This window comes from Hippopotamus amphibius, chromosome 13 (genome assembly GCF_030028045.1).
Source record: "Hippopotamus amphibius kiboko isolate mHipAmp2 chromosome 13, mHipAmp2.hap2, whole genome shotgun sequence".
Classification (NCBI taxonomy): Eukaryota; Metazoa; Chordata; class Mammalia; order Artiodactyla; family Hippopotamidae; genus Hippopotamus; species Hippopotamus amphibius.
In genome coordinates this window covers 97411698-97426140 of record NC_080198.1, presented here as the reverse complement: position 1 = coordinate 97426140, position 14443 = coordinate 97411698, and the positions used below count along the sequence as shown (strand labels likewise).

General features: G+C 35.6%; 1 protein-coding gene across 1 annotated transcript in view; it reads left to right on the top strand.

Annotated features, from left to right (window-relative positions):
• The window catches only part of FBXL5 (F-box and leucine rich repeat protein 5), a 48784-nt gene that overhangs the window by 17049 nt on the left and 17292 nt on the right, over positions 1-14443 (top strand). Inside the window, exons 6-9 of the mRNA XM_057705373.1 lie at positions 58-183; positions 2875-3023; positions 3658-3740; positions 4670-5395. Coding sequence (XP_057561356.1) covers positions 58-183; positions 2875-3023; positions 3658-3740; positions 4670-5395 — 1084 coding nt within the window. The remainder of the gene's footprint in view (positions 1-57; positions 184-2874; positions 3024-3657; positions 3741-4669; positions 5396-14443) is intronic.

The window sequence follows — 14443 nt, the reverse complement described above, 5'->3', positions numbered from 1 at the left end:
TTTGTAGTGGTAGCCAATCTAATCTTATTTTGTCCTTTTTGTTTATTTGTTGAGTAGGTGACTGGTATAGTGGTCCTGCAACTGAACTTGATACTGAACCTGATGAGGAATGGGTGAAAAATAGAAAAGATGAAAGTCGTGCTTTTCAGGAGTGGGATGAAGATGCCGATATAGATGAATCTGGTAAGCTGTTTGGAATTAAAATTGTTACCTGGTGCTTTAATAATTCATGCTACATTTAACAAGGACTTAAGGTGCTAAGATTTATGTATTTTGTGTTTTCTAAAAAAAACTGGTGTTTTTAATTTTAAGCCTACTGCTTTTTAAACTTTCACGAAATAGTAAACATATTTAAAATTCTGTTTCAGGTAATTTTTAAATGTGTGTAGGTTTGTTTCCCATATGTTTTTATGTTGATTGAAACACTTAAAAAATTTGAGAAAATGATGGCTGTTTTCCTTATTTAAATAATATACATTCATTATAGTGCTATGCAGTTTACACCGTGTTTTTAGGACCACTTCATTTGATCAGTTCAGTAGTGTTTACTGAATCCTTTGTGGCCCAGAGGAAGGAGCGTGAAGCTGTTGACCCTGTTTATGCATTTGTGAGCAGTCATGGCACTTGCCTCACATAGTGGTTGTAGAATTAAGAAGTAATATGTATGAAAATCCTTTGTAAATGGTTAGGGATTATATAAACTAGTGTAGCCATTAATTAAGCACCGTGGGAGAATTCAAGGGTGACAGATTTTATTCCTACCCTCAAAGAACTCACAAACTGGAGAATTTAGATACATGATTCTTAAATCAAGGTACATATTGGAAAATGCTGTAACAGAGGTGCAGAAAGATGCTCTTCAGGAATATGGAGGAGAAAGGCACAAATTCTATCTTAGATATTATTCTAAATAATAATTATTAAAAGATGATGAAAATAGTAAAAAAAAAATTAATGAGTAAGATATTCTTCTACTTCGTAAAACTGAACCTGTAGGAATTTTTTACTTAAAAGTTGCCCACTTGTAAGCTGGTCTGGCAAAAGAACTAAACTTGTGGAAAGTAAAGACTATAAATACAAAGATTATTCTTTTAGCAGCAAGTTTATTTCTATGAAATGAAGGTGCAAAACAGCTTGGTATAGTTTTAAATGTTTGGAAGGTGTCATGTAAGGAAGAGGTCTATTCCAGTTAGATTTGGTGATTTGCTTACCCTGTGGCAGGCACTTTCTGGGCATGAGGTTAATAATGAACAAAATGGAAAAAAGAAATCCTTGGCTTTGTTTAGCTTAAAATTTGGAGGAGGAGGCAGACAGTAAACACAAGCAAAATGTATACAGTATTAGATTGTATCAAGTGCTGTGGAGAGAAATAAAAGAAAAGCCTGCCAGGAAGAGAGGAAGGAAAGAAGTTACCATTTTCAGTAGAGTGAGTAGTTAAGGTCCCTTGAGAAATTTGAGCAAAGACTTCAAGCAGTTAAGGTCTTTACTCTGATGTCACCTTAAGGAAGACTTGATTTATGCATTCTAAAAAATCAATTCATAATACTTGTTTTGAGTTTTAAAGGCTTTATCAAACTTAATGTGTTTATTTCAGCACTTAAAGATAGACAAAGAGACAGCTATTGTTTTCTTTCATATTGAAAGGGAAAGGTTAAGGCTACAGTAATGGAGCCTTTCTAAGGTAATGTATCTGTTTGGCTGTTAGTGTATCTAAGACTGAACTTTGAATCTGCCATCTATGTTAGTGCTTTTTCAGCGTAGCTGTCTCTGCTAGTCTTTCAAAGAAGTTATTCTTCATAGGCTGTTTAGTTTTCTTTTTTTTAGGATTTCACGTTAACAATACACTTTTAGAGAGAGCCCCAGAAACAAAAGAATTATCTGAAAATAAAATAAATGGGGTTCAATAAAAGTCACTTTTATCCCTATATTTCACATAAATGTCTGGCTAAAGAGGAATTTAGAATAATATCTGTAAACATGGAAACATCAGCCACAAGTTCAGAATTATTCTATTTGTATTCCTTTTGTCAGCTGCACTCAGTTTTGTTTTAACTGAGACTTCTCAGCTTATCCTGTTAAACCGCTACCTGTTTAGAGACATTCGAGTTAGGTCTTCAGGTAAGCAAAAGAGCAGTAGGATCCTGAGAAAGGTGATAAAATTATTAGTTCGTTCTTTTTAGTGTAGTGTTTTTTTTCCTTATATTAAATTGTAGTTTATAGGGTTTTTTGTTGTTGTTGCAGTAGTGCATCGTATTGTAAACATCCAAGCTCTACAGAAGTTAAGTGAAAAAGCAAAAGCCACGCTCGTTTTTAATTTCTTAAAAATTCTAAGGTACTTTTCTTTGCCTGATTCATTATGACTAGCCTAACTTAATTGTCTCAGATCTCTTCCAGCTCTGTGTTCCTTTTATTGGTATTTATGTAAAATAATGAATGACACTTTTTATTATTTTTATTATGGTTAATTTTCCTCTTGATATCCTATATTCTCTTGAAGAACTTATGCTATTCTTCAAGTAGTCAAAGTGTTTTCCAAAATTTTTTTAGTGCCTGAAGTGAGTTATTTTTATCTTCCATCTGCTAATTACCTTGAGAAGAAAATTACCTTCAACTTGGAAGCATGTAAAAAAATTCTTCCCTTCATTCTCATTTAAACCTTTTGTTTTTTTCCTTTGTCTCTTTTTAGTTGATGTCATACCTGTTAAATATTAAGTCCTGGTGAGTGAGAACTTGTCCATTTAATTTCCTTTGCATATATAAGGGAGTTTAAAAGGACAGCAAAAAGTGTTTCATATTTATTGATTCGGTGATTCCTTGAGTAGCCTAATTATAATTGATGTATCAAGTTCTTAGACTTTCGAATTCATTTTACAGAAGAGTCTGCAGAGGAGTCGATTGCTATCAGCATTGCACAAATGGAAAAACGTTTACTCCATGGCTTAATTCATAATGTTCTACCGTATGTGGGTACTTCTGTAAAAACCTTAGTATTAGCATACAGCTCTGCAGTTTCCAGCAAAATGGTATGTATGAATTACCACTAGTGTGGGTATTAAGAAAAAGTAGCAATGATCTACATTTGGTTTGCTTATTCCTGAGTTTAATTAAGGAAAAAAATAACAAAAAAAAGAAAAAAAATAACAGTTTACCCATGAGTGTGCCTTCCCATGGGTAGGCATACACTGCTAATTTTCACCTTTTTTCATTTCACTTCTCATAGTACTCTTTGTACACAGATATCATTGTCTACACATTATAGAAAAGGAAACATAGACTGAGAGGTTAAACCATTTATTTAGTTTTACAGATGTTAAGTGATGAAGCCCAATTTTATATGATTCCTTATAATATGTAAGGTGTGGTAAAATGGGCAGGTGAAGTTAAATCATGGTTTTGTAAAAGACTGTCTTGTGACATTCTACATCAGAATCTCCTTGGGTATTTCTTAAAAATGTAAATTTCCTGGGTCTAATCTTACAGTTACTAAAACAGATGTTCTGGGATCTCATCACAATATATATTTATGATGTAGAATTGAAGTGATTTTTACATGCAGAAAAATTTGAGAACCACTGGATGTATTCTTTACTAAAAGCTGCGTCTCTAATGTAACTAAAAGTCTGTAGATCTTCACAGTGACTTTTTTTTTCCTCTTAGGTTAGGCAGATTTTAGAGCTTTGTCCTAACTTGGAGCATTTGGATCTTACCCAAACAGACATTTCAGATTCTGCATTTGACAGGTTAGTTATTTTTGAATATTTAAATTTGATGATTTCTAACTCTGATTCAGTAGAATTGTTCTATAGTTTTTTATTTGCATAATTGCCGTTTAATCATACTGTTATTTTTTACTATCAGATTTCAGTCATGTTATGGTAATAACTTGATAGCACTCTCCAATTCTTTGCTCTTGTCCTTAGGTCCCTGCTGATCCAAAACTTACACATGTATCCTCCTGTCATCTTTGTAATCTTGTGCTTTGTCTAGGCTTTTGAGCCGTGCCGTGCAACCATGTAGAGTGGTGCTGTGTTTTAGAGATGTCTTCATTTTCAGTTGGCCTCCCAGTGCCATTTGGCAAAGCTTCCTCTTAACCGTCTAACCTTTTCATGGTTATTCTGAAATTCTAACACTTTCTTCAAGCTACATCCCGACTTTATTTCCTTGAATGCTGCTACTTTCCTTCTTATTCTACCTCACCCTTCTCTTTCCCACCCTAGCATTTATATCAGCACCTCTCTTCCTGTTTCAGAGGGAGAAGTGTAGTGTTTTCTGGCTGAGGCTAATTCTCTACCAGTTCCTAGAGCTTGTTCTTCTGGAGCTTTCTCCCCTAATTATTGTTTTCTTTCTTTAATGTGTGTACAGCCTTTCCTTTACTGGTTTTTTTCCAGGATGAAAAACAGTCTCTCCCTTCTGTACCCTTCTCCTTTCCTACCCTTCTGTTGGGTTAGCAGTACTCTTAGTTCCTAATTACTCTTATTGTCTTTTCGTATTCCTAGCATCTAAGATAGTTCCTGACAATAGATATTCAGTAAATGATTTGTTATATTAGATTTAAAATCTTTCTTGTAGTTTCTGTTTACTTATGTATAATCAAATGCTTTTGAAGAATTTAACATTACCCACTAATAGTCTTGTTACTTTTTTTGTTGTTGTTACTTCTTAATTAAAGTTGGACTTGGCTTGGTTGCTGCCAGAGTCTTCGACATCTTGATCTATCTGGATGTGAAAAAATCACAGATGTGGCTCTAGAGAAGATTTCTAGAGCTCTTGGAATTTTGACATCTCATCAGAGTGGCCTTTTGAAAACTTCTGCAAGCAAAATTACTTCGACTACATGGAAAAATAAAGACATTACCATGCAGTCCACCAAGCAGTATGCTTGTTTGCACGATATAACTAACAAGGGCATTGGAGAAGAAATAGATAATGACCACCCCTGGACTGAGCCTGTTTCTCCTGAAAATTTCACTTCTCCTTATGTGTGGATGTTAGATGCTGAAGATTTGGCTGATATTGAAGATGCTGTAGAATGGAGACATAGAAATGTTGAAAGTCTTTGTGTAACGGAAACAGCATCCAATTTTAGTTGTTCCTCCTCCGGTTGTTACAGTAAGGACATTGCTGGACTAAGGACTAGTGTCTGTTGGCAGCAGCACTGTGCTTCTCCAGCCTTCGCGTATTGTGGTCATTCATTTTGTTGTACAGGAACAGCTTTAAGAACTATGTCAGCACTCCCAGAGTCTTCTGCATTGTGTGGAAAAGCATCAAGGACTAGATTGCTTAGGGGAAAAGACTTAATTTACTCTGGGAGTGAAAAAACTGATCAAGAGACTGGGCGTGTACTTCTGTTTCTCAGTCTGTCCGGATGTTATCAGATCACAGACCATGGTCTCAGGTAAGTAATCAGTTGCAGAGTATTAGGAAATGGACATGTTCTCCTTCTCAGATGGAGTGTAAAATTTTGAGTCTAAGTGATTCCTTTCAGTTGATTTATTTAACCAAAAGAATCAACCACTTCAGAGAGTTGTCCTACTTCAAAATGTTGAAATGGTATGACTTTAGCATGAAGTTTCAGTCAGTTCAATTTCTGTGCGATGTGGAAGAATATAAACTTAAAAGTTGAATAAATACTTAGTAAATACCTGCAACACATTTTCTAAGTTGCTTTAGTGGATGTAAAGATGAATAAGATACAGTTTTTACCCTCTAGAACTTGTAACAGAGAAGAAAATATGTATACCATATTCTGTGTATTATTTGTGTACATTCTTTAAGGGGTGTTGAATTAAAGATTCTATGGGGATCAAAGGAGAGAGAGAGACTTCTCATCCAGTTGCAGCAAATGATGGGAAAATGTAATGAAGAGATGGCCCTGAGTTGAACCTTGAAGAAAGACGAAGGATTTTGATAGGTTGCAGAGGGAGAAGAAACCCTTCCAAGCAGTAGGGATCATTTGAGCCCACAGTAAAGCACTGTTTAACTCTTGTTAGGTTATTTTGTTTTTATGGTTGTTCTCAGCATTAATAATGTGCAATAATTGTTTATCTGTGACTTGAGCCTTCAGAAATTGATTTCATTTTCTCTTTGACCCTGTAATAGACTTGAATTTTACTAGGGCTCTTTAATAATTGGGTGTCAGGTATGTTAAACAATGAAAATTCATCCAGCGTAAAGCGTATATTACCCCCTCTTGTCTTTTAAGTGTGATCTTTAGCAGATTAAGTTGAACTCACTGGGGAATGTTCAGAGGAGACTTGGTATTCCGCTTTGGTTGTAGAGAAGGGTGCATATTGGGGAATAGTGGGAGATAAGGCTGTGACAGTTTAAATTCCGGGAAGAATTCATTTGGGGAATGGGGAACACACGACCTATCTTATTTGATATTATTTGGACTGTTAGCTTATCAAAAAAGCTGCAATCTGAGTGTAACTCCTTTTAATCAGATTATCTTGAAGGACTCTTTCTTCATCATTTAAATATTTATTGAGCATCTACTGTGTGACTTGCCCTCTTCTAACTCCTAGGGATCCAGAATAAATGAGACAAATTCCCTGCTTTCATTGAGTTTATAATCTAATGGTAGAAATAAGACAGCAAAGATACAATATCAGACTGAATGTTCTGAAGAAAAGTGAACTAGGTGTTTGGGATAGAGAATACAGAGAATGCTCCTTCACATTTGATGGACAGGAAAGGCCTTGAAAAGAAGCATTTTTTGAGTAGAGATTGGAATGAAGTTAGTGTATTTTGTGTGCATTTCCTAGGAAAAGCTAAGGAAATGGAAACTACACATTTGCTTTTTAGAAAAAGCTTTTTTTTGCATTCGTTCTGGTAGTTTAAACAGTATTTCCATTAACTTAATAATTCAGTTCAGCTGGTGTTCAGGTTTGAGAACAAATACAACTTGTGCAAGCATTCAGCTCAACTTAGGGGAACAGAGGTGCTAGTTGGTATTCTGTGTGTCTTTCTGCAGTAGTCATTAATTGGCAAGTTGGTTATAGGGCTTGTTAAAAGAGCGTTTGCTGTAAAAACGTAGGTTGAAAAATTGAAGTTTTAAACTAGATTGAACCTGTAGGGAACAGATAGTATAGTGTGTACTCTTCGTGCAACATTTTCTGGTTTTCATAGGAATGAAATAAAATAAATTTTGGCTGTCACTGAGTAGAAGTGGCCTGTTATTTAAATTCTCAGCTTTCTTCTGCCCCCTCACATTGCCATTATTGTTTTGGTACAGACTACTTCTTTTCTCCTTGAATCCAAGGCAGCTGCGCTTGAATCTTTTGCAGATAGCATGTTTAGCTGTGTCTTACAGTCAGACATTCTGTCATTTAATTGACTGGTTTCACAATATGCATTTAATGTAATTACCGATACGATTAGATTTATGCCTATCATCTTACTGTTTGTTTATTGGGTTGGCCAAAAATTTCCTTCAGTTTTTAAGTAAAAGTAAAAGACACATTTTTCTTCACCAAGAACATTATTGAACAACATATTCACCATTTTGTTCCACTACCTTCTGCCATTTTTCAGGCAACTTCATAATTACATTTTCCCACGACTTTTTATCTTTTTGAGCAAAGAACTGTTCCAGGTGCTTTTTACAGTCTTCCAAGGACTTGACATTTTTTTCTGTTAAGAGAACTTTGTAAAGACCGAAATAAATGGAAATCCGAAGGTGCACTGTCTGGTGAATACAGTGGATGAATCAGAACTTCCCAGCCAGGCTGTACAGTTTTTGCCTGGTCATCAAAGAAATACGTGGTCTTGCATTATCCTGATGGAAGATTATGCATTTTCTGTTGACTAAAACGCTTTTAGTCGAGTGCTGCTTCCATTTGGTCTAATTGGGAGCAGTACTTTTTGGAATTAATTCTTTAGTTTTCTGGAAGGAGCTCATAATAGAGGATGCCCTTCCAATCCCTTCATATACGCATCACCTTCTTTGGATGAAGACTGGCCTTTCATATGGTTGGTGGTGGTTCATTTTGCTTGCTCCACAATCTCTTCTGTTCCACATTATTGTACAGTATCCACTTTTCATCGCCCATCACAATTTGTTTTAAAAATGGAATGTTTTCATTATGTTTAAGTAGAGAATAGCATGTGGAAAAATTGTCAAGAAGGTTTTATTTGCTTGTGTGGAACCCAGACATCAAAGTGATAAACATAACCGAGCTGGTGCAAATGATTTTCAGTGCTTGCTTTGGATATTTTTAGAATGTCGGCTATCTCCTGAGTGGTATAACGTTGATTGTTCTCAGTTAATGTCTCAGTTTGATAGCCATCAACTTCAACCAGTCTACCTGACCATGGAGCATCGTCCAGCAAGAAATGTCCAGCATGAAACTTCGCAAACCACTTTTGACATAACGAAGCATAATATGCCGAAAATGTTGCTTCTTTTCTTCCATCCTCAGTATTGAAATGGCTACACAAAAACTGACCAATTTTGATTTTTTTTTTTAAATGCACGCTGATATGACAGCTGTCACAATGCAGTCTAACAAAATTGTTTCGAATGAAGTTAAAGACAACTAAGCACTACTAAAGCCATCGTATGGAAACAACTGAACAGACTTGGCCAACCCAATACTTTTTAGTGTCTGTTTTATCTCTACTGCTGGCTAGTATCTCATTTAGTTAGTATTTGCTTTAGGATTTGTATGTACCTTGTAAAAAAAATTGTAGTAAAATATACATACCATAAAGGCTACCATTTTAGCGATTTTTAACTGTGCAGCTCAGTGGCACTCTTGAATTCACAGCGTTGTGTAACATTCATCACTATTTCCAAAACTATTTCAGCACTCACAACAGAAACTGTAACTGTCAAACAGTGTAGTAACTCCTTATTGTCCCATCCCTCCCAAGCTCCAGTAACTACTGTTTAACTTTCTGTCTCTATGTATTTGCATCATTTATACATCATAGATACATCATGTAAGTGGAAACATAATAATACTTATCCTCTGTGTAATTATGTATTGTCCTCTGTGTCTGGCTTGTTTCGCTTAGCATAATGTATTCAAGGTTCATTCATGTTGTAGAATGTATCAGAACTTCATTCCTTTTTATAGCTGAATAGTATTCTGCTGTATGTATACACCACATTTTGTTTATCCATTCGTCATTGATGACATCTGAGTGGGCACTTGGATTGTTTCTCCCTTTTAGCTGCTGTGAATAATGCTGCTGTGAGTATTGGCATATGAGTGTTTGAGTTCTTGTTTTCATTGCTTCTTTAATTTCTTTAGCAGTGTTCTGCAGTTTTCAGTGTACAAGTCTTTTGCCTTAGGTAAATTAATTCTTCAGTATTTTAATCTTTTTGATGTTTTAAATGGAATTTTCTTAATTTCCTTTTCAGATTGTTCATTGCTACTGTATAGAAATATAACTGATTTTTGAATGCGGATTTTGTATCCTGCTACTTTACCACATTTGCTTTTTAACTCTTAAGACAGTGTTTTCTTTAGAGTTTTCTACATGTAAGATTGTGTCATCTGAAAACAAAGAGAATTTTACTTCTCCCTTTCTAGCTTAGATCCTTACAATTTTTTTTTCCTAGACTAATTGCTCTGGCTAGAACTTCCAGTATTATATTAAATGGAAGCAGCCATAGTGGGCATCCTCATCTTGTTTCTCATCTTAGGGGAAAAGCTTTCAGTCGTTTTACCATTGACTGTGTTAGCTGTGGGTTTTCCGTATGCAGCCTTCAGTGTGTTGAGGAAATTATCTTCTCGTCCTAGTTTGCTGAGTATTTTTGTCACAACAAGTATATTTGATTTTGTCAGATGCTCTTTCTGTATCAGTTGAGATGATCATTTTTTTTTTCTCCTTCATTCTCTTGGTGTGGTATGTTAATTAAATTGATTGAGAACTGCCCTTGCATCCCTGAGATGAAACTCACTTTGGTCATGGTGTATAATCTGTTTAATATGCTCCTGGATTGGGTTTGCTAGTATTTGTGGAGGATTTTTGCATCTATATTTATAAGGGACACTAGGCACTTTTCTTGTGCCTTTGTCTAGCTTTGGTATCAGGGTAATAATACTGACCTCATAGAATGAGGAGGAAGACGTCCTCCTCTTTAGTGTTTTGTAAGAGTTTGAGAAGGATTGTTAATTCTCCTTTAAATGTTTAGTATATCTCAGCAGTGAGGCATCTGATTTTGACTTCTTAGTTGGGAAGTTTTGATTACTGCTTCATTCTCCTTACATGTTGTAGGTCTATTCTGATTTTCTGGGTTTTTTCTTTTTTCTTTTTTTCCTTGAGTCAGTTCTGTTTATGTTTTTAGGGGAGTTGTCCACTTCATCTAGGTTATACAATTTGTTGACATACAGTTGTTCATGCTACTATTTTATAATCCTTTCTATTTCTCTAAAATCGGTAGTAATGTCCTAACTTTCATTTCTTACATTGGTAATTTGAGTCCTCTTTTTTTCTTTCTTTCTTTTTTTTAAATAAATTATTGATTGATTGGCTACACTGGGTCTTTGTTGCTGTGTGCAGGCTTTCTCTAGTCGCGGTGAGCAGGGGCTACTCTTTGTTGCAGTGTGTGGGCTTATTGCGGTCGCTTCTCTTGTTGCAAAGCACAGGCTCTAGGTGTGCAGGCTTCAATAGGTGTGGCACTCAGGCTCAGGAGTTGTGGCGCACGGACTTAGTTGCTCCTCTGCACGTGGGATCTTCCCGGACCAGGGATCAAACCTGTGTCCCCTGCGTTGGCAGGCGGATTCTTAACCACTGCATCACCAGGGAAATCCCGAGTCCTCTTTTTTTCTTAGTCTAACCAAATGTTTTTCAGTTGTTAATGATCTTTTCAAAGAAACAAAGTTTTTGATTTGGTTGATTTTTCTCTGTTATTTTTATATTCTCTATTTAAAAAAAAATCTCTGCTCTGGTTTTTATTATTTCTTTCCTTCTGCCTAGCTTCGGGTTTAGTTTACTCTTCTATTTCTGATTCCTTAAGATGTGCAGTTAGGTTATTGATTTAAGATTTTTTTTAACACTGGTGTTTACAACTATAAATTTCATTCTTGGCTCTGCTTTTGTTGAATCCCAGACACTTTGGTATATTGTATTTTTGTTTTCATTCATCTTGGTTTCCTTTGTGGTTTCTTCTTTGGCCCATTGGTTCTTTAAGAGTATACTGTTTAACTTCCACGTATTAGTGAATTTCTAATTTTCTTTATGTTATTGACTTGTAGTTTCATTCCATTTTGATCAGAAAATATACTTCATATGAGTTCAGCCTTTTAAAATTTATTAAGCCTTTCTTTGTGGCCAAGTTTGGTCTATCTTAATATTCCATGTGCACTTGAGAAGAATGTGTATTCTGCTGTTGTTGACCAGAATGTTCTCTGTATGTATGTTAGGACTAATTGGTTTATAGTGTAGTTCAAGTTCTCTATTTCCCTCTTGATCTTCTGTCCACTTGTTCTTGTTCTATCCATTATTGAAAATGGGGTATTGAAATTTCTATTTTTGCAGGACTGTTTATTTTTCCCTTTAGTTCTGTCAATTTTGTTTTATATATTTTGGGGCTTTTTTGTTAAGTGTGTATATGTTCATAATTTTTTTAATCTTGGTGGAGTGAACCTTTTACCAGTATATCCTAATATCCTTTGCCTTTTGTCACCTTTTTAAAATTTAAAGTCTCTTAAGTCTCTTTTGTTTCACAATATTATAGCCACTCTGGCTCTCTTTGGTTACTTTTTTTTTTTTTTTGGCTGCACTGTGTGGCCTATGGGATCTTAGTTCCCTGACCAGGGATCAAACCTGTGTCCCCTGCAGTGGAAGCGTGGAGTCTTAACCACTGGACCGCCAGGGAAGTCCCCTCTTTTGGTTACTTTTTGCATGGAGTATCTTCCCTCATGTTTTTACTTTAAACCTCTTTGTGTTTTTGCATCTAAAGTGAGGTCTTTAATAGAGAGTATATAAATGGATCATGTTTTTAGAATTTTGAAGTTTAAAAATTTTTAATATAGTCTGTTAATCTCCATTTTAGTAGGAGAATTTGATGGATTCATATCTTAAGTAATTACTGATAATGGTAGACTTTATTTACACCATTTATCTATTTCTTTTCCTTATGTCTTACATGCTTTTGTTACTCATTTTCTCAGTGACTTCCTCTTTTTATGTTTTGTTCTAATATACCATTTGATTCCCTTTTCCCCCATTTTCTTTATTTTTTTAAAGGTTTTTTTTTTAGCTGTTACCTTAGGGATTCAATTAACATCTTGAACTTAAAACAACCTAGTTTGACAACCAGCTTAGTTTCAAGCATGTACTGATACTCTGTTCTTGACATCTCTGTCTGTTCTCCTTTATATTGTTATTGGTACAGGTTACATCTTTATACATTGTGTGCCCTTTAACATAGATTTATAATTACTGTCTTATGCTTTTGTGTATGCATTTTTAACTAACCGCTTTCTACCTTCAAACAGTATTATACTATTTCACATAGAATGTAAGAATCTTAAAACAGTAAACTCCTGCTCCCCTCCCCATTCTTTGTGTTGCTTTTGTTACGTTTTATTTCTATATATTTTTTTAAGATTTAATTAATTAATTATATTTTTGGCTGCGTTGGGTCTTTGTTGCTGCGCATGGGCTTTCTCTAGTTGTGGAGAGCAGGGGCTACTCTTTATTGCAGTGTGTGGGCTTCTTATTGCTGTGGCTTCTCTTGTTGCAGAGCATGGGCTCTAGGCACACGGGCTTCAGTAGTTGCAGCATGTGGGCTCTGTAGTTGTGGCTCACCGGCTCTAGAGCGCAGGCTAAGTAGTTGTAGCGCATGGGCTTAGTTGCTCTGAGGCATGTGGGATCTTCCCAGCCCAGGGATCAAACCCGTGTCCCCTGCATTGGCAGGTGGATTCTTAACCACTGCGCCACCAGGGAAGTCCCCATATTTTCTTTTAAATCCTTGAGCATATTTAAAATATAAAATCTGTTGTAAAGTCATTATCTACTAATTTTATCTTTATCATTTATTGGTCTGTTTCTGTTGATTGATTTTTTTCCTGAGTCTTTGAGTGTGTGGAAGTTTTTGATTGGATACCAGATAGTGTGAATTATACGTTGTTGAATTCTTGATTTTGTTCTGTTCTTTTAAAGATTACTACTTTGAATCACTCCATGGTCTGTATTATTTCTATAACTTGTATATATTTCTAAAACTTTTTTTTCTTATTGCATCCATTATTAATATTTTGTTTAAATGTTTGAGGGCAGAGAATGTATTTTGCATTTTATTGTGTAGGCCTGTGTCTGACATACTTGGGCATTGGTGATAAAAAGTAGACTAGAGTGATCTTTCTAGAATGCATTTCTTATTACTTGTTATTCCTTTATCTAAGCCTTTCAGTGAGTCTTATTGCCCAAGATCAGATTCTTGGCCCTGCCTTGCCCCTGTAGTTTGTATCTTGTTACCTTCTTTAAATCTCTTTTACTTCCTTACCTCTTCACTTCTGCCAAAAAAAGACAACAGCTGGGTAAACATAAACATAACACACACACACACACACACACACACAACCATCCTTTCTTTAACCATACTCAGCTATTTTCTTTTCCTCCAACATACAGGCACACCTTGTTTTATTGTAGTTTGCTTTATTGTGCTTTGCAGATAATTGCATTTTACACAAATTGAAGGTCTGTGGCAACCCTGTATTGAGCAGGTCTATCAATGCCATTTTCTAATGGTACTTGCTCACTTCACGTCTCTGTGTCACACTTTAATTCTTCAGTATCTCAAATGTTGATCATCATATTTGTTATGGTGATCAGTGATCTCTGATGATACTACTGTAATTGTTTTGGAGTGCCACAAACCATATAAGATGGCAGACTTAGTCAGTAAATACATGTGTGTTCTTACTGCTTCACCAACTGGCTATTCCCCCATCTCTCTCCATCTCCTTCTGCCACCCTATTTTCTGAGACACCAGTAGTGAAATTAGGCCAATTAGTAACCCTACAGTGGCCTCTAAGTATTCAAGCAAAATGAAGAGTCACTTTAAATCAGAATCTAGAAATGATTAAGCCTAGCAAGGAAGGCATGTCAAAAGCCAAGATAGGTGGAAGCTAGGTCTTTTGCATCAAACACTTAGCCAAGTTGTAAAAGCAAAGGAAAAGTTTTTGAAGGAAGTTAGAAGTGCTACTCCATTGAACACATGAATGATAAGAAAGCGAAACAGCTTTTTGCTGAGGAGAAAATTTTAGTGGTCTGGATAGAAGATCAAACCAGCCACAATATTTATTTAAGCCAAAGCATAATTCAGAACAAGACTCTAACTCTCTTCAGTTCTGTGAAGGCTAAGAGAGGTGTGGAAGCTGTAGAAGAAAAATTGGAAGCTAGCAGAGGTTGGTTCATGAGGTTTAAGGAAAGAGGCTATAACATAAAAGTGCAAGGTGCTGATAATATAGAAACTGCAGC